Raw genomic sequence first — 18,349 nt, forward strand, 5'->3', positions numbered from 1 at the left:
ATTAAAACCAATGACAAATGCAATTCAGCGTCATCTTTCATCTCAATACCTGAATAAAACTGCAGAGATAGCCACTAGTCGGAGGATGGATGTCTCAACTTATCAGTGGCCCAGATATTCCAATTACTGTGGAACTGAATCAACTGACAGTAATCCTCCTTAAAATTATACATTTCTGTCACCAAATTTTTCCAGCCAAGGTACCTGATCTGCCCTTAACAGAGTCTGTCCATCAGAGAAAACAAGGGGAAAAAATCGCTCAGTACGGGAGTACTGAGACACACCACATTTCAATGATACTTGCTGCCTTGTTTCAGAAGTTAAAGATCCCAATGGAACCTTGATAGAAACTAAGGAAAGGTAAGTGTGGAATGTAAGTGAGGGGGAAGGGTGACAGGTGGGTCGGGTGCTGGGTGAGTGAGGGTGAGCTCCAGAAGGATAGACGGATCTGGGGAAGGACTGGTAGCACCTACAGAACTGAACTGACACCATGTGCGAGCAGGGTGGCGATGGGGACAAAAGTGAATTGCAAGGTCGTTGTCAGCTCGATCAAAATTAGGCCATTCAAGATTGGGGATGGTCGGATCTAGCCGATCAGGGCTGGGAACATACGTTGGGTCCACGTGTATGGGTTGTCATTTCAGAGAGAGCCAGGGATTAGGGGCTAGTTGGAGAGGGGTGTTGGTGATGGGTTGAGTCTTCAATTTAATAGTTACCCAGGACAGACTAGGTTTTTATCCTCTCAGTTTTCCTTGGTCATTGTTAAGCTCAAATGCATCAGGACTCTTTGCATTCTCCACCTTTAATGAACTCATTTGGATTTGGATTCAGATGCAGGGAACAGCTCACAGGAAAATTCAGTTTCCTGGACAAAGTGGTGGTGAGTTACCTTCTTGAACAACAGCAGTCCATGTGTTTTTGGGACACCTACAATGCTGCTGGAATGGAATTCCAGGATTTTGAACCAGTGACAGTGATATATTTCTAAGTCAGGATGGTGAGTGACATGGAAGGAAATCTGTGGTGAGTGGTGTTCCTTGTCATTCTAGACAGATTTTGAAGGATCCATCTGAGGATCATTGGTGAATTTCTACAGTGCACCTTGTAGACATTATACATTGCTACTGCTGAGCATCAGTGGTAGAGGGAGAGGATGCTTGTGGATGTGCTGACAATTAAGGGGCTGCTTTGTCCTGGAGACCACACTGACCCAGGTAGTAACCTCTGACCAGGCTGCAAGGGTCTGCTGCCAGGATCTCTTCTGCCAGTGTTGGAGGAAAAGAAAGTGTCCCAGCTGCACCCAGCATCCTCCCCCCATCCAACAGGATCTCCAGGTCCGCATTTATGAAACAAGATGTCCATTTCCCTCTTTCTGTCATGTCCAGGGCAAATTTCAGATAACATTCAGGGTAGCTCTGGGCTGGCAATGCTGGTCCAGGTGCACAATAGCCACTTAAGGATGGCACCAGTGCCAGGGATGCCAGTCTATTCCAGGATATCCCAGCAATGGTGAGTTCTTCTGACTGCAATGTTTGGTAAAACTGGGCTACTATTGGATGAATAGTTGTCGTTTCAGGAGCTACTCAATTCCTCACAACTAAAACATATCCCAGTGAGGAAGAAAGATGGTAAGGCAGCGGGGTAAAAAATCATTTACGGCTAAACAAGGAAGTCAAGGATAATATAAAATCAAAAACGAAGGTAATACCATATTGCAAAGGCCAGTGGCAGGCTGGAGGATTGGGAAACTTTTAAACTTAAAAAAGGGACACTAAAAAAAATAAAAAGAGATGAGGTAAATTATGAAAGAAAACTAGCACAAAATATCAAAAAGGATAGCAAAAGCTTCTATAAGTAAATAACAGGGAAGAGTTGCTAAGGTGAATGTTAGTCCCTTGGAAGATGAAACCAGAGAGTTAATAGTGACAAATGTGCTAAATTAATAGTTTGCCTCAGTTTTCATGGTGGAGAACAATAGTACCATTTTAATTGGAATGGGCTGGTCAGAGACAATGGAAAGGGTAGAACTTAGAACAATCAACATTGATAGGGGAAAGGTACTCAGCTAACTATTAGGATTGAGAGCAGACCAGTCTACCGGGCCTTATGACCCATATCCTAGGGTATTAAAGGAAGTGGCAGCAGATAGTGGATCCATTGGTCGCAATATTCCAAAGTTCTCTGGACTGGAAAAATGCTCATGCCACGTCCTTATTCAAAAAGGAAGGGAGGCAATATGTGGGAAATTACAGGACAGTTAGTTTAACATCTGTTGTCAGCAAAGTATTATCAATTGGCAAGGACACAATATCAGTTCATTTGGAAAGTTAAATTGCTAAGCATGGTTTTATGAAGGGCAAATCATATTTGACTAATTTTCTAAAGTTCTTTGAAGGTGTAACGATCAAAGTGGATAATGGTAGTCCTGTAGATGTAATATATCTGGACTTCCAGAAGACATTTGATAAGGTGTCACACAAAAGGTCGATTCACAACGCTGGATCATATGGGATTAGAGGTAATTTATTAGCTTGTATAGTTGACTGGCTGATGGACAGAAGACAGAGAGTCACGATAAATGTTTTTCTTTTTCTGGATGACAAGAAGTAACTAATGGGGTGCAACAAGGTTTGGTCCTTCGACCCCAGCTATTTAAATCTGCACTAATGACTTCGATACAGGGATAGAAGGCTTTCTAGCCAAATTTCAAAGTGACACAAAAATACCAGGACAGTAAATTGCATTGAGGAGATAAAGAGAACAAAGAACAAAGAAACCTACAGCACAGGAACAGGCCCTTCGCCAAGCCTGTGCCGATCCAGATCCTCTGTCTAACCTGTCATCTATTTTCTAAGGGTCTGTCTCCATTTGCTCCCTGCCCATCCATGTACCTGTCCAAATACATCTTAAAAGACGCTAACGTGTCTGCATCTACCACCTCCACTGGCAATGTGTTCCAGGCACCCACCACCCTTTGTGTAAAGAACTTTCCATGCATATCTCCCTTAAACTTTCCTCTTCTCACTTTGAACTCATGACCCCTAGTAATTGAATCCCCCACTCTGGGAAAAAGCTTCTTGCTGTCCACCCTGTCTATCCCCCTCAATCAGGTCCCAACTCAATCTCGGCCTTTCTAATGAATAAGTACCTTACAAATAAATATAGATAATTTAGGAGAGTGGGCCAAAATGTGACAGTTGGAGTTTAGCATTGATAAGTGTGAAGTCAAGCATTTTGGTCAGAAAAATGGGAAGGTGACCTATTATGTAAATGGGGAGAGACTTCAGGGTGCCCCAGTGCAGAGGAATCTGGATGTCCTCATTCATGAGTCACAGAAAACTATCATGCAGGTACAGCAGATAATAAAGAAAATGAATGGAATGTTGTATTTTATAGGAAAAGGAATAGAATATAAAGGTAAAGAAGTATTGTAGCAACTATGCAAGGCATTGGTGAGACTGGACCTGGAGTATTGCTCACAGTTTTGGTCCCTTTATTTGAGGAAAGATGTACTGGCATTGGAGGCAAATTCAGACGAGATTCACTAGATTGCCAGAGGTGAGGGGTTTGACATATAAAGAGAGATTGAACAATTTAGACCTATACTCTCTGAATTTAAAAGAATGAGGGGATATCAAATTAAGGTATTCAAGATGGTACAAGGTGTAGATAAAATAGACGTGGAGCAGATGTTTCCTTTGGTTGGGCATTCTAGGACAAGAGGTCATAGTCTTCGGATAAGGGGTAGCACATTTAAAACGAGTTGAGGAGAAACTACTTCTCCAAAAGGTTTGTGAATCTGTGGAATTTGCAACTTCAAAGTGCTGTGGATGCTGGGTCAGTGAATAAATTTAAGGAGGAGTGAGTACATTTAAGGACAGATTTTTAATTTGTAATAGGTTGAAGAGTTACGGGGAGAAAGCAGGAAAATGAGGGTAAGGAGCATATCAGCCATGATCGAATGGCGAGCAGACTTCGATGGGCCAAATTGCCTACTTCTGCCCCTACAATTTATAAACTGATGAGTGAGTTGCCAAAGTCACATGGTAAGTATTTAACGAGCAAATTTAGGAAGACATAGCAAGAAACCTCTCAGTTTTGCAGACAGAAAACCTCCTTGAAATTCAATGAAATTGACAACCAGCCAAAAAATAAAGATATTCCTCGAACTGGCGAGTCTAAAATCAGTATACACTATTTAAAAATAAGGGGATGCTACTAAGGTCCAAGGTGATGTGAACCTTTCTAAACAAGCGTGGTGAGCCTTTGGAATTATCTCCCCAAATGGCTGGGAAGTTCAGTCTTTGAGTATGTTAAGAATATAAAAATCTAAGAACTAGAAACAGAAGTAGATAATTCAGTCCTTCGATCCTACGTACTATTCAATACAATCAGGTTGATCTTATCTTGGCCTCCACATCACTTTTCTGTCCAATCTCCAGTGTCCTGCCCACTCTCCACCTCCCTGCCCACTCTCCATAACCCTTCAATCCATTACTAATTAAGAATCTGTCTACCTCCTCTTGAATATAATGTCGCAACATCCACCCCACTTTGGAGCAGTAAGTAGCACAGACTCATGACCCTTTGCGAGAAGTAATTTCTCCTCATCTCTGTTTTAAATCTTCCACACCTTAAACTAAAAGTGTGACCTCTCTTTATAGATTACCCACAAGTGGAAACATCCTCTCTGCACCAACTTTGTCAATCTCATTCAACATCTGAGAAACCTCTCATTCTTCTTAAATCAGTTTAGGCCTAACCTGCTCAATCTCTGTTCATAAAACAGAGGTAGAGTTTGATGGATTTCTGATATCCAATGGCTGACAGTGTTTTGCATATGAGCTGAGTAAAATATGTTTCAACAGCAGTGATTGTACTGAATGACAGAGCAGGCTCAATAGGATGAATGGCTGACACCTATTGTCATTTGTCAGACAACTAAGACAGCAGCTGCAATAAAGGAGATTTCATTCAAATGGGACAATGGCAAGTTCAAATTCCCAATTGATCCGATGCTCAAAGTCACTTCCATTTCACCGGTCAGATTCCCAAGCTTCAGGAAACTTATTCTGCTCCAGAAATATTTGGATTAACTATGTCGCTCAGACTCCAACCACCCTGTCCATTCTCACCTCTTCTTCATCCAGAGCTAGTTCACTTCCTATAGGGACTAAAAGCCAAGTGAGGAGATATTGGTGAAGCAGCAACTTTGACACAAAGAGTATTCCACAATATCCACACCAATCTTCAGGCAGTCTGATTATCCCGTGGGAAATCAGGGGTGGAAATGTCCCTTAAGCTGAAGATCCAGCTGACAGGGTTGGTTTACTCGAAGCTTTGCACTGTGCTATTTGACTGGCGCTGTTTCCCTCCTGATTAACAGGCTAAGTTTTTTTGATGGCTCATTCCTGAATATGACAAGGCAAGGTGTAATCATGTGGGATGTGCAGACTGCCTCAGGATTTTCACAGATTTCCCATTTTTCAGTTCTCTGGATATGTGTGTTGGGAGCTGGTTATTATCCCGTGGGTTAGGAATGGCCACTTCACTATGTGTTGAGATTTGGATGTTGCCTGTCTTTTCAAGTTTCTCCAAGACTTCTCACCCTGTAACTTAAGCAGAAAAGACAAAATATAAAGACTTCCATTTATGTGGAGCCTTTCATTACCACCAGATGTCCCAAAATTCTTTCCAGCCAATGCAGTAATTTTGAAATAAGGTCACTTTTGTAATGCAGGCAAAATGGCAATCAATGTGCACACAGCAAACTCCCACAAATGCCAAAGATAATAACGAGACCTCTGATTTTGTGTTGGTTTTGATTGTGGTATTAATGTTGGCCAGGACTCCAGAGACAGCCCCACTGTTCTTCAAAATTTGCCAAGAGATCTTTATGGTTTTGCTTCAGTCCAACAGCATTCATTTTTTCTTTAAACAGAAGGAAGGGGAGCCTTCTGTAACACCCATTTCAGACAGAGGAGAGGCTGTTTAAAGTTCGGTGGTTGTTTAAAGGCAAGAGGTGGGAGTGCATGGATGATCTTGGCGAGAAGTTCGTCAACATCAATAACATTTTGAAGAACATGGTATAGTTTCTCCACTCCAGGGAAGTACTGGACAATCAAGGGTACTCTCTCGGTCATTGCCTCACACCGTTTGTATGATTGTTTGTTTTCTGCCTTTATATCTCTCTGACTATAAATTCGGTGCCTGTATACTTCACTTCACATGATGAAGGAACAGCATTCCTAAAATGTGTGCTTTCAAATAAACCTGGTGTCATGTGACTTCTGGCCTTCTTCACTAGAGTCCAACACAGCGATCTCTGCATGGTAAAAGGAGAAGGCAGGGGAGTGGATAGGATTAATTGCAAGCTGAGAAGGCCAGCATGCAGATGACAGGATGAATGGCCTCTTTATGTGATAACAAGGTGTAGAGCTGGGTGAACACAACAGGCCAAGCAACATCAGAAGAGCAGGAAGGTTGATGTTTCGGGCATAGATCCTTCTTCAGAAATGGGGGAGGGGAAGGGGGCTCTGAAATAATTAGGGAGAGAGGGTGAGGTGGATAGAAGATAGACACAGGAGAAGATAGGTGGAGAGGAGACAGAGACAGGTCAAAGAGGCAGTGATGGAGCAAGTAAAGGTGAGTGTAGGTGAGGAGTTAGGGAGGAGATTGGTCAGTCCGGGAAGGACAGACACGTCAAGGGGGTGGGATGAGGTTAGTTTTGGGATGTGGTGGGGGTGTAGATTTTCAAGCTTGTGAAGTCCACATTGAGATCATTGGGCTGCAGAGTTCCCAAGCAGAATATTAGCTGCTGTTCCTGCAACCTTCGAGTGGCGTCGTTGCGGCACTGCAGGAGGCCTAGGATGGACATGTCATCTGAGGAGTGGGAAGGGGCTTTGAAATGGTTCGTGACTGGGAGGTGCAGTTGTTTAGTGCAAACTGAACGTAGCTGTTCTGCAAAGTGGTGCCTAAGCCTCCACTTGATTTCCCTGATGTAGAGTGGCAGACCACTTCCTACAGACAAAGTGGGTGGCCATGGGTACTCGCATAGGCCCAAGCTATGCCTGCCTCTTTGTAGGTTATTTGGAACAATCCCTCTTCCGTACTTACCCTGGCCCTAAACCTCTTCCCTCGTTACATTGTTGACTGTATCAGCACCACCTCATGCTCACACAAGGAACAGTTCATCCACTTCACTAACACCATCCACCCCAACCTTAAGTACACCTGGACCATCTCTAATACCTTTCTCTCCTTCCTGGACCTCTCTGTCTTCATCCCTGCCAACCACCGAGAAACCGATATCCATTTCAAGCCCACTGACTCCCACAGCGACCTAGAATACACCACCTCCCACCCACCTTCATGCAAAAATGCCATCCCCTATTCCCAGTTCCTTCGCCTCCGCCGCATCTGCTCCCAGGATGAGGCATTCCACTCCCGCACATCCCAGATGTCCTCGTTTTTCAAGAACCGCAACATCCCCCGCTCAGTGGGACCTCGCCGTGTCTCCTGCATTTCCCGCAACTCATCCCTCACAACCCCTCCCCACAATAACAACCAAAACAGAATCCCCCTTGTCCTCACATACTACCCCACCAACCTCCAGATCCAACCCATCATCCTCTGACACTTCCGCCATCTGCAATCTAGTCCCCACCGCCAAAGACATTTTTCCCTCCCCACCCTTATCTGCTTTACGGAGGCATCACTCTCTTCATCACACCCTGTGTGTCTGCTCCACACTCCCCTCCAGCCCCAGTACACCCAGCACTTTTCCCTGCAACCCCAGGAAGTGTTACACCTCTCCCCTGCAAAATCACCCCCCCCGGGATGCAAAATCTCCCTTCTCCCTACCGCTTCCCAAAACCAACCCAGCTCGTCCCCGCCTCCCTAACCTGTTCTTCCTCTCACCTTTCCTCTCCTCCCACCTCAAGCCGCACCTCCATTTCCTTCCTCCTAACCTCATCCTGCCCCCTTGACCTGTCCGTCCTTCCTGGACTGACCTATTCCCTCCCTACCTTCCCACCTTCACTGGCTCCATCCCCACCCCTTTAACTTGTCTGTCTCCTGTCCACCTATCTTCTCCTCTATCCATCTTCTGTCCGCCTCTCCCTCTCTCCCTGACAACAAAATGTGGAGCTGGATTAACACAGCAGGCCAAGCAGCATTGCTCCTATGATGCTGCTTGGCCTGCTGTGTTCATCCAGCTCCACACTTTGATGTCTTGGATTCTTCAGCATCTGCAGTTTCCATTATCTCTCTCCCCCTCTCTCCCTGTTTATTTCAGAACTGCCTTCCCCTCCCCCATCTCTGAAGAAGGGTCTAGGCCAGAAAATGTCAGCCTTCCTGCTCCTCTGATGCTGCTTGGCCTGTTGTGATCATCCAGTTCTGCACCTCGTTACCTCAGATTCTCCAGCATCTGCAGTTCCTACTATCTCTGTCCTCTTTATGTGTTGTTCCAATTCAATGCGAAGCAGGAAAAGGGCAGATTACATGGAGCAGGACAACAGATCCATTGAGATAAGTGACGATGAACGCGGAAGGGAGACCAGAATGTGAAGGGTGATGGGTGAAGGAGAAAGTGGGAACAGGCTGCGATCCCGCTTAGAGGGGCGCGCCCAGCGAGCTCGAATTCAAACACTGCACGTTTACCTCCACCGAGGGGTTCAGAACTACAACACGTCAGGCACCGCGGTGTATTCCATATTGCTGCCGTTGAGCGCTCTGCCACGACGTTCAGAAGACGCTTGGGCTTTGTACTTCGGAGCGGTGAACACCTGTCTCCGCCTGAACAGGAGAGACAACGGGAACTGCAGATGCTGGAGAATCCGAGATAACAGTGTGGAGCTGGACGAACACAGCAGGACAAGCAGCCCGAAACGTCAGCTTTTGTGTTCCCAAGATGCTGCTGTGTTCATCCAGCTCCACACTTTGTTCTCACCTGCACAGGACTCGGACCCACTGGAAAGCAGGCAAGACACCCCACCGGAAACTCACGTTCCTGCAGAAATATTTGGATTGGCTGTTAGAGACGTCAATCAGACAGCCCACCCACTCTGCCCACGCCCTCCTCTTCCTCTTCCAGAGCTGGTTCACTTCCTGTAGGGACTGAAAACCGAGTGAGGAGATGGTGAGTGAAGGAGCAGCTTTTATACAAATTGTATCCCATAATATCCACACCAGTCTTCAGGCAGTCTGACTGTCCTGTGGGTAATCAGGGGTGGAAATGTCCCTTATGCTGTGTGAGAAGATCCAGCTGAGAGAGCGGTTTACTCGGTGCTTTGTACTGAACTGTTTGACTGGAGCTGTGTGTTGGATATTGAGATAACAAGGTGTAGAGCTGGATGAACACAGCAGGCCAAGCACCATCAGAGGAGCAGGAAAGCTGACGTTTCGGGTCTGGACCCTTCTTCGGAAAATTTAGTCAGAAGATTTCTGAAGAAGGGTCTCGACCTGAAATGTCATCGCATCTTATGGACACTCAGTTTTGGGATCTGTCCTTAGGTTGCTTTCATAGTGAAGTACCGCTGAACAAATAAATTAGGAAAGAGGTGAAGCTCAGTGTTATCATCATTGGGCTACTAGTCCAGAGACAAAGGTAATATTATTGGACCCGGCTCAATTCCCACCTCTCGTAGATAGTGACATTCAATAAAACTCTGGAAGTTAAAGTATAATGATAACCATGAAACTATTGTCGGTTGTCAAATATCTGCCTTCCTTACCTGGTCTGGCCTACATGTGACTCCACAGATCCACAACAATGTGGTTGATTCTTAACTTAATTCGTTAGGGACTGAATGCTTGCCTAGCCAATGCTGCTTGCATCCTGTGAATGAACAAAATAAGTTAGCTCCTCAGCCTTTACAGCCTGCTCCATCATTCAATGATAGCATCACTTTTCATCACATGCCCATATCCACAGATAACCATCGCAGGGAGACAACAGCTGAATGTTGTTATCACTGTCCTGTTAAACCAGCAACCCAGATAATGTTCTGGGGAGCTGAATTCAAATTCCGCCATGGTGAAATTTGAATTCAAAAGTATCTGTAATTTAGAATCTAATGATGAGCATGAATCCTTTCCTGATGGTCAGGAAAAGTCTATCTGGTTCACAAACCACCTTTAGGGAATGGTTTGAATTGTTTCCAACACGTTTACATCCTTCCTTAAAGAATGTGATCAATTCCGTGTAGAGGACACCATGTGATCTTACCAGTGTACTGTATAACTGAAGTATAACCTCCCTAGTTTAGCATTTATTTCCGATCATGATGAATGAAAATGGTCTGTTACCTTCCCAAATTACTCAATGTGCCAGCAGAGGAACGTTTTGCATTTCATGCATGAGGAAACCCACATTCCTCTAATTCACAGGTCTGCAGTCTCTCACCAATTAGATAATACACTGCTTTTTGCTTCATCCTGCCACAAATACACCTTCATCAGTTGGAAAGACAGTGACAGTTTTCCTTGTTGATCTGAAGCCATGAGACTCCATGGACTCGATATTGAGGACTTCCCCACCTGCTCGTCAAATGGGATACATCCAGGGATAGTAATGGAGGAGTGCGGGATGTTCCTAGATCGATCTGATGCAGTGATTACAGCTAGGACTTGACCAGTCTGTGAGGCAGCTTTCCTTCACTTGGGGACTTGTCCTCAGACCTTGGTAAGAGAGACTCAACAGATTTCATGGGACTTTAATCAGCTTCCTCCTATTCTGAGATTCTGACAGAGATTATCCAAATCTCTCTGATTTTCCTCTTGTTCTTGGACTTTGTTGTGATCATTTATCATTATTTGTCCAGTCACTTCAAAGGGCAGTTCAGGATCAACCATGTTATGTAGAGGTGACCAGGCAGTTTGTTGCAGGTTTCCCTCCCTGAAGGACAATATTTGGGTTTTTTAGGATAAGCTGAAAGTTCTCATGTTTTATTTCTGAATATTTTCAGCAAATCCAAAATTTCTTCAGAGATGAGGGGAATTGGAGGAAATTACATTTCCTTTTCTTGTTTCACAAAAGGAATGCATCGTATTACGCCGGAGAACACAAAGATAGATGCTGCAGATAGATCCTGACCCTCACCAAAGGTACAACGGCACACCTGTGGGAAGACATCCAGTCCCTTCACAGCATTGCTGAACCGGAGGAGGTTGAGCAGTGAAACCATCGTCCAAAAATTGGTTAAATCAGAGGAGCTTTGACATATCATCAGATGTGGAACTAGTCAGTGATGTGAAGCCTTCCATCAGACCCAACCTTTCAGAAGGTTCGGCAGTGGATGATATCAGGGTGAGGCTGGGAAGAAGTGTGAATGGACTCCGTGGGTGAGAGTTTCAATCATTCATCAAGCCTGAGGGACTTCTAACTCATTCCTAAAGGTGAGAAGCTGTTTCATGTGAGAAGGGCTCCACAGCTTCATAAAATCTCATGACAACCAAGTTGTTACAACCACTATTAACACAAAGACATTCCATGGAATTCAAGCCATTCAAGTGTGTGGTTTGTGCTAAATCTTTTGTGACTTCTACAAGGCTCCTGGCACACCAAATGATTCACACAGGGGAGAAACCCTTCAGGTGTGAGGTTTGTGAGAAGGCTTTCACCTCTTCTTCCCAACTGCTGAGGCACCAGAGAATTCACACAGGGCAGAAACCATTCACGTGCGAGGTGTGTGATAAATCTTTCTCGATCTTATCAAACCTACGTGTACACCAACGCATTCACACAGGAGAGAAACCATTCAACTGTATGGTGTGTGACAAATCATTCTTAGACTTATCGAACCTCCGTAAACACCAACGCATTCATACAGGGGAGAAGCCATTCACATGTGAGGTCTGTGACAAATCATTCTCATCATCATCACACCTCCATGGACACAAACGTATCCACACAGGGGAGAAACTGTTCACATGTGAGGTGTGTGAGAAATCATTCTCGGATTCATCGAGTCTGCGCAGGCACCAACGCACTCACACAGGGGAGAAGCCATTCGTGTGCAAGGTGTGTGACAAATCATTCTCAGACTCATCAAACCTCCGTGGACATCAACGCGTTCACACAGGTGAGAAACCATTCACGTGTGAAGTATGTGACAAATTGTTCTCAACACTATCACAGCTGCTTGTCCATCATCGTGTTCACACTGGGGAGAAGCCATTCAGGTGTGAGGTGTGCGACAGAACTTTCTCAAGGTCATCAAATCTCCTGGTCCACCAGAGGCTGCACACAGGGAAGAAACCATTCAAGTGCGAGGTGTGCGATAAATTATTCTCAACATCGTCGCTCCTCCTTGTGCACCACCGCATTCACACAGGGGAGAAACCATTCACATGTGAGGTGTGTGACAAATCATTCTCAGAGTCATCAAACCTCCGTGTACACCTTCGCATTCACACGGGGGAGAAGCCATATAGGTGCAATGTGTGTGGCAAATCATTCTCAACGTCATCGACCCTCCATGTCCACCAACGCATTCACACAGGGGAGAAACCATTCACATGCGAGGTGTGTGACAAATCATTCTCAAGGTCATCAAATCTCCTGCTTCATTGGAGAATCCACACAAGAGAGTAACTCACCAAATGTAAGGTTTGCGACAAAGCTTTTCTAATATCTTTGAACCTACTGGGACACACAGGATATGCGCAAAGTTCTCTTCAATTACAATGGTTGTGACAAGACTTTCACACAATCAAACTATTTCCTACACATTCAAACCTGTCAATCCAAGTTTGGAATGAAGGTTTCACACAGCTGTTAGACCTCATGGGCCATCAACAAACCCATTCAGAACTTGCCAAGTTCTTGTCAATCTATTATTGCAGTGTGAACAATATTCCTATCAACCTTAGGTTCAAAGGTTCAATTGACCCTCAGCCACAACTGATTTTTGTGGGACAGAGTTCCACAATCCCAGTCCCCTTTTTATGAAGAACTGTTTACTGATATCGCCTCCGAACAAGCTCATTTTAATTTTAATGCCATGCCCCTTGCTCTGGAATCTCCGAGCAGAGAAATATTATATATTCACCATACCCTCTTCTAAGTTTAAATTACAGTTCTGGGAGGGATCTTGAATTATTTTGAAATGCTTTGTGTTTTTGAATGTAAGCTGAATATTGCTTTGCTTTCCTGCTGTTCTTTCAATTTTCTCTATAGATTTATAGTCTACAATATATCATAATTTTTCATCACCCAACTTTGTCAGCAGGGTGTGTATTCATGAAATAGACAGGATCATACATAACAGTTATGTGCACAATAAAATGGACACTGTCATTCTAGGCTGTGATACTTTTGCTGTCGATGGGTTCATCACTTCCTGTTCACTTGAAGCATAGTGTTTCTCTAAGAAAGAAAAACTTACATTTACACATCAACATTTACAAATTTGGTGTGCTTGTAAACACCTTGTGTGGAAATGATGTGATATTGTACTCCCCATTCATTCCGGAAGTGTCCGAAATCATTCACTGATGAATTGAGTTCATTGTCACTGATCACAATATCAGGAATGTCATGATGACTGAAGTGTGCTTTCAGACATTCTACAATCTCACTGGCAGTCACTGCCCTCAGCTGCTCTAACCCCCTGCTGCCTGAATAGTAGGTGACAGTGATGAGATAATCAATTCCAGTGAGAGTGAAAAAGTCTACTTCAAACTTCATCCATGGGATGTCTGGGTTGCCATGAATCGTGAGCATCTTTTTATCTTGTTTCACTTGGTGTTCATTACAAACATTGCACTGGCTGATGTGGTCCTTCATCTCATTGCACACGTTTGACCAGTACCACACTTCTCTTACCTTCCTCAGAATAGACTCAATTCCTTCATGGTTTGTGTGGAATGTGCTTCGGCATTTCTTTAGCGATAACAACTCTCAATCCTTTGAACACAAATTACTGGTTTCTTTGATTTCCTATTATTGAGTTGTGTGTTTGTGTGTTGGGAGCTCAATATTATCCTGTGGATTGTGAACGGGGAGTTCTCTGTGTGTTCAGTCGAGATGCCTCCTGTCTTTTCAATTCCCGGCAAGATATTATACCACCCTATCTCTGTCAACCTGTCAGAAAAGAAAATTAAAAATAGTTGCAGTTATCTAGAGCCTTCCATAGCCACCAGATGTCTGCAGTATCATTGTTGCCAATCACTCTCTAACAAGATTGATCGACTGCCCAGGAAATCCTGTGTCACTGGCCATGGGTTGTGTGGGTCATTGGGTGGCTGACAAGCCCAATCCTCGAGCCATATCTCTCTCCAACCACACATTTAGCTAGAGTTTCTGGAAATGGAAGTCCTTGTCCTTGAGATCGTTGGTGTTCCATTCTCTGGATCCTTTTCCTTATCTGCACATGTTATCAAAGAATTGTGTCCCTTCACGCAGGAGCTTTTTCCAAGTCAGTTTCTGCTGATTGAGGTTCTCCTCTGTGTTAACAGCTATGCTTGAGGAAGTCTTCAGGGAGTCTTTTAAAACATTTCCTTTGTTCTCTTATTCGAGAGCTCGGTGAAGAAGATTTGCTTTGGGAGTTGAAACTCAGCACGTGGTCTGCTCACTGAAATTGGTTTCGGATGATTATAGCCTTAATGTGGGTGCTATTGGCTGCTTCAAGGGTGCAAATGTTAGCACACCTGTCTTCCCAGCTGACATGCAAAATGTGCCCTCAAGCTGCATTTTTGGTAACTGTCAAGGGTCTTGATGTGGTCTCTATACATATTACAAGTCACAGAGCCTTATAGAAGAATCAGACTGGTGACTGCCTAATGCACAAGGATCTTGGTGTCAGTATGGATGTCATAAACAGTTGTCAAAAACTCATGCTTAAATGTTCAAAGGCTCGAAGACTGAATGTGACATTGAATCTCCATATTGATGTCAGCCTTAGATAACAGGTACGTTCCCAAGAGGGGAAATATTCCACTTTTGGAGGATTTATCTATCGACCATAATGGAGGAATGGACTGGAACTTGACCTGGGATGGGTTGGTGAAAGGTTTGAATCTTGTTGGGATTAAGGCTCAGATCTATTCTTCTGCAAAGGTGTTAAGTGGAGCTTGAAGATTCTCTTCTGAGAGAGCAGAAATGACATTGTCGTCCACATATTGAGGTTTCATAAGTGAGATTGGTGTCATCCCAAAAAGTAGTTTTTGATGTGTCGCCACTGCTGTAATGTAGAAACATCGTGTACAGTGTGTGCACAGCAAGCTCCCCAACGTCAGTGTGATAATGACCAGACAATCTGTTTTATGCTGGTACTTACTGAGCAGTTTTAAAGATCTCTATAACTTTTAAAAACACTGAATACACCAACTGAACACCCTGCGCCACATTTATGCTTTAATCCACAGATTTTCAGTTTTTACACAAACTGATACAAGTGTGGGAAGAGAGTAACACAATCAGCATCCCAATGAGGCAGTGAGATGCTGTTGGATGCAGGGTGGGAGTCTGTCACACATAGCCTTCTGGAATGGTTGTTTGCAAAGGATGTCAGGAGATAGATGCAGTGGTTTTGTCGTGGTTTGTCCTGAGCAGCCCCATAATGAAGGACTCTGTGCTCTACTCTGTTCCCTGGGATGCACATTAAGACAAGCATTGATTGTGTCTGGAGAACCGTCAACTCAATTGAAGATGTTCTTTTTTCTACCCAAAACTTGTTGGCCTTTCCGAACAAGGAGTTGACCTCGACCAAATGCTGCAGACTGACACTTTCCAAGATCCAGGACTGTGTGCTGAGGGATGCAGTAAAGCTCAGGGTAACTGCTGCCAAGGCACAGCAGGGAAAGACACTGTCTGAGGTCTTTCTGCTGAAGTTAAGTGAGTTCTATTCAGTTATTGGACCTCCTAGTGCCTCAGTGCATATGAATGCAATCTTGTATGGTTTGTTTGGATAGTGTCAAATTTAAATGTTTGTTTGTTTCCTTGATTGGTACCATACAGAACCAAACTGCACTTGTGACAGAATATGTACAAAGATTTTTTTAATGAATAAAGTATGTTTTTGTAATAAAGTGAAGCAATCTGGGAAGAATCTCTCGTCTAATGGTGAGAAGGGCACTACCTGTGAGATCCGAGTATTGCAGACAATCACATTCCAATGTCCAGGACTAGGTGCTGAGGGATGCACTCAAGCTTAGGGCAGCTGCTGCCAAGGCACAGTGGGGAAAGGCTGTTGTCTGAAGTCTTTCTGCCAAAGTTAAATTGGCATCTATTCATTTCTCGAATCCTCTCACTGCTGGACAATTCAGGAAGGCCGGCACCCCATGACACCAACAGCATCAATAAGGATAGCACCCTGAAACTACTGGATCTGTGCCTCACATTCTACTTCACCTTCAACGACTGGAAATTCAAATAAATCAACGGAACACTAATGAGATCCCAATATCAGGTCTGATTGCGGAAGCCGGAATGCAAAGGTTTGAATGAACAGTGATCCGCACATTACAACCCAAACTCTGGGTCTGCTAACTAGATGATGCTTTTGTGATTATCAAACGCACAACATGAGAAGAAACCCACCAACACATAAACAACATCCTCACCGGAATAAAATTCACAAAATAAGAGGAGAATAACAACTGACTACCCTTCCTAAACATATTGGTAGAACGTAAGAACAACAGGGAACTCCAGACTAGCATTTACATTAACGCTACAGACCACACATGCAGACAATACACTTAATTACTCCAGCAACCACCCCAACACCAATAAACGGAGCTGCATGAGGACATTATTTAAATGGGCCTCAACACACTGCAGCAACCCTGAATTGTGTAAAATAGAACAGGAGCACTTACATAGAACATAGAAAAGTACAGCACAGTACAGGCCCTTTGGCCCACGATGTTGTGCCGTGGAATAATCCTAATCCAAAAATAAGATAACCTAACCTACATTCCCCTCAATTCACTGCTGTCCATGTGCAAGAGTTTTTAAACGGAATGGGTACCCAAAACGCACAATCTTCCATTACCCCCACGACAGACCACAACAAGAAGACACAACATGGCCAGACACACCAGTCACCCTACTGTACATCAGAGTCAAATCAATGATAACAACAAAACTACTCAGACCCCTATGTATCAGGGTGGCGCACAAACCAATAACCACCCTGCGGCAGCTACTGACGAACGTAAAGGATCCTATACCACAACCAATAAAACTTACATAATACACAAAATGCCACGCAAAGACTGTGGAAGACATTACATAGGCCAAACATGAAGAAAACTGACAATAAGGATACAAGAATACCAACTAGCCACCAAGAGAAACGACTAATTCTCACTGGTCTCAATACAAGCAGACAAAGAAGGACACAAATTCAACACATCCATAACAGCGCATGCCAATTGCAGACATGCCAGGGAATTCCTGGAGACCTGGCATTCCAATCAGAACTCCGTCAACACACACATTGAACTGGACCCGAAATACAAACCAATAAAAAAAACAGAACTGGAAGTAATGCCAACCACTCCAGCAAACTGAGAACTGAGGCATGTAAATAACTTGTGGGACAGAACACCAAAGCTTCAATGGAGAGGCACTGATAATGTTACCTTGCAGAAATGTCTGCATCCAAACACACTGGCTTGGTGAGCAAGTCTACAATCTCATCCACAACCCAGGCTACAAATCTTCTCAAAAAGTCCTCAAAGAGTACTTACTCATGTTGTTGATAATTGAATAATTTTGAAATGTGAGGGAATATAATTCCTGTTCTTATTGAACAGGGAGAAGTTTAGATAAACACCTCTATGCACTGTAGCTGGGCATATCATTGTGATCTCTGACGTCAATGTAAGCAGGGTTTGATGGTTCGTAGAATCCCTATAGTGTAGAAACATGCCATTTGGCCTAGCAAGTCCATACTCACCCTCTGAAGAGCATCCCACCCGGAGCCATGCCCCTACTCTTTCCCATGGCTAATGCACCTATCCTACACATCCCTGAACACAATGAGCTATTTAACATGGCCAATTCCCCTAGCCTGCACATCTTTGAACTGTGGGAGGAAACTGGAGCACCCGGAGGAAACCCATGCAGACACGGGGAGAAACTCCACACAGATAGTCGGCAGAATCAAACTCGAATCCCTAACGCTGTGAGGCAGCAGTGCTAACCACTAAGCTGCCGTTGCTTGTGTGCTTGGCGAGGGAGTGCATAGTATCCAATAATACTTTCGATACCTTTAGAGAGAGGTGGGTTTCAGAGCGGTACAGTGCCTTCTCTACTCTTCAAACTCCATTTTGGTTTTGACCTTTTTTTGACCTGACCTCATCCTCACCTTTTTCTGATTTGCATAGCCCTCAGGTT

At 44.1% G+C, this 18,349-nt stretch overlaps 2 protein-coding genes across 3 annotated transcripts in view; one reads left to right on the forward strand and one right to left on the reverse strand.

Moving 5' to 3' along the window:
• The window catches only part of LOC125446437 (zinc finger protein 271-like), a 66,517-nt gene that overhangs the window by 34,153 nt on the left and 14,015 nt on the right, over positions 1 to 18,349 (reverse strand). The gene's annotated exons all lie outside the window — the stretch shown is intronic.
• Positions 9,105 to 16,070, forward strand: LOC125446436 (zinc finger protein 271-like). 2 transcript variants are annotated; one of them, XM_048520015.2, is made up of 2 exons: positions 9,105 to 9,139; positions 11,039 to 16,070. In XM_048520015.2, the coding sequence occupies exon 2, from the start codon at positions 11,447 to 11,449 to the stop codon at positions 12,593 to 12,595; it is 1,149 nt and encodes a 382-aa protein (XP_048375972.2). In that variant the 5' UTR covers positions 9,105 to 9,139; positions 11,039 to 11,446; the 3' UTR covers positions 12,596 to 16,070. The 2 variants fall into 2 exon arrangements, with proteins under 2 accessions (XP_048375972.2, XP_048375973.2); XM_048520016.2 differs by having other exon boundaries at positions 9,113 to 9,139; positions 10,968 to 16,070.

The sequence above is a fragment of the Stegostoma tigrinum genome, chromosome 34, assembly GCF_030684315.1.
Source record: "Stegostoma tigrinum isolate sSteTig4 chromosome 34, sSteTig4.hap1, whole genome shotgun sequence".
NCBI classification, from domain to species: domain Eukaryota; kingdom Metazoa; phylum Chordata; class Chondrichthyes; order Orectolobiformes; family Stegostomatidae; genus Stegostoma; species Stegostoma tigrinum.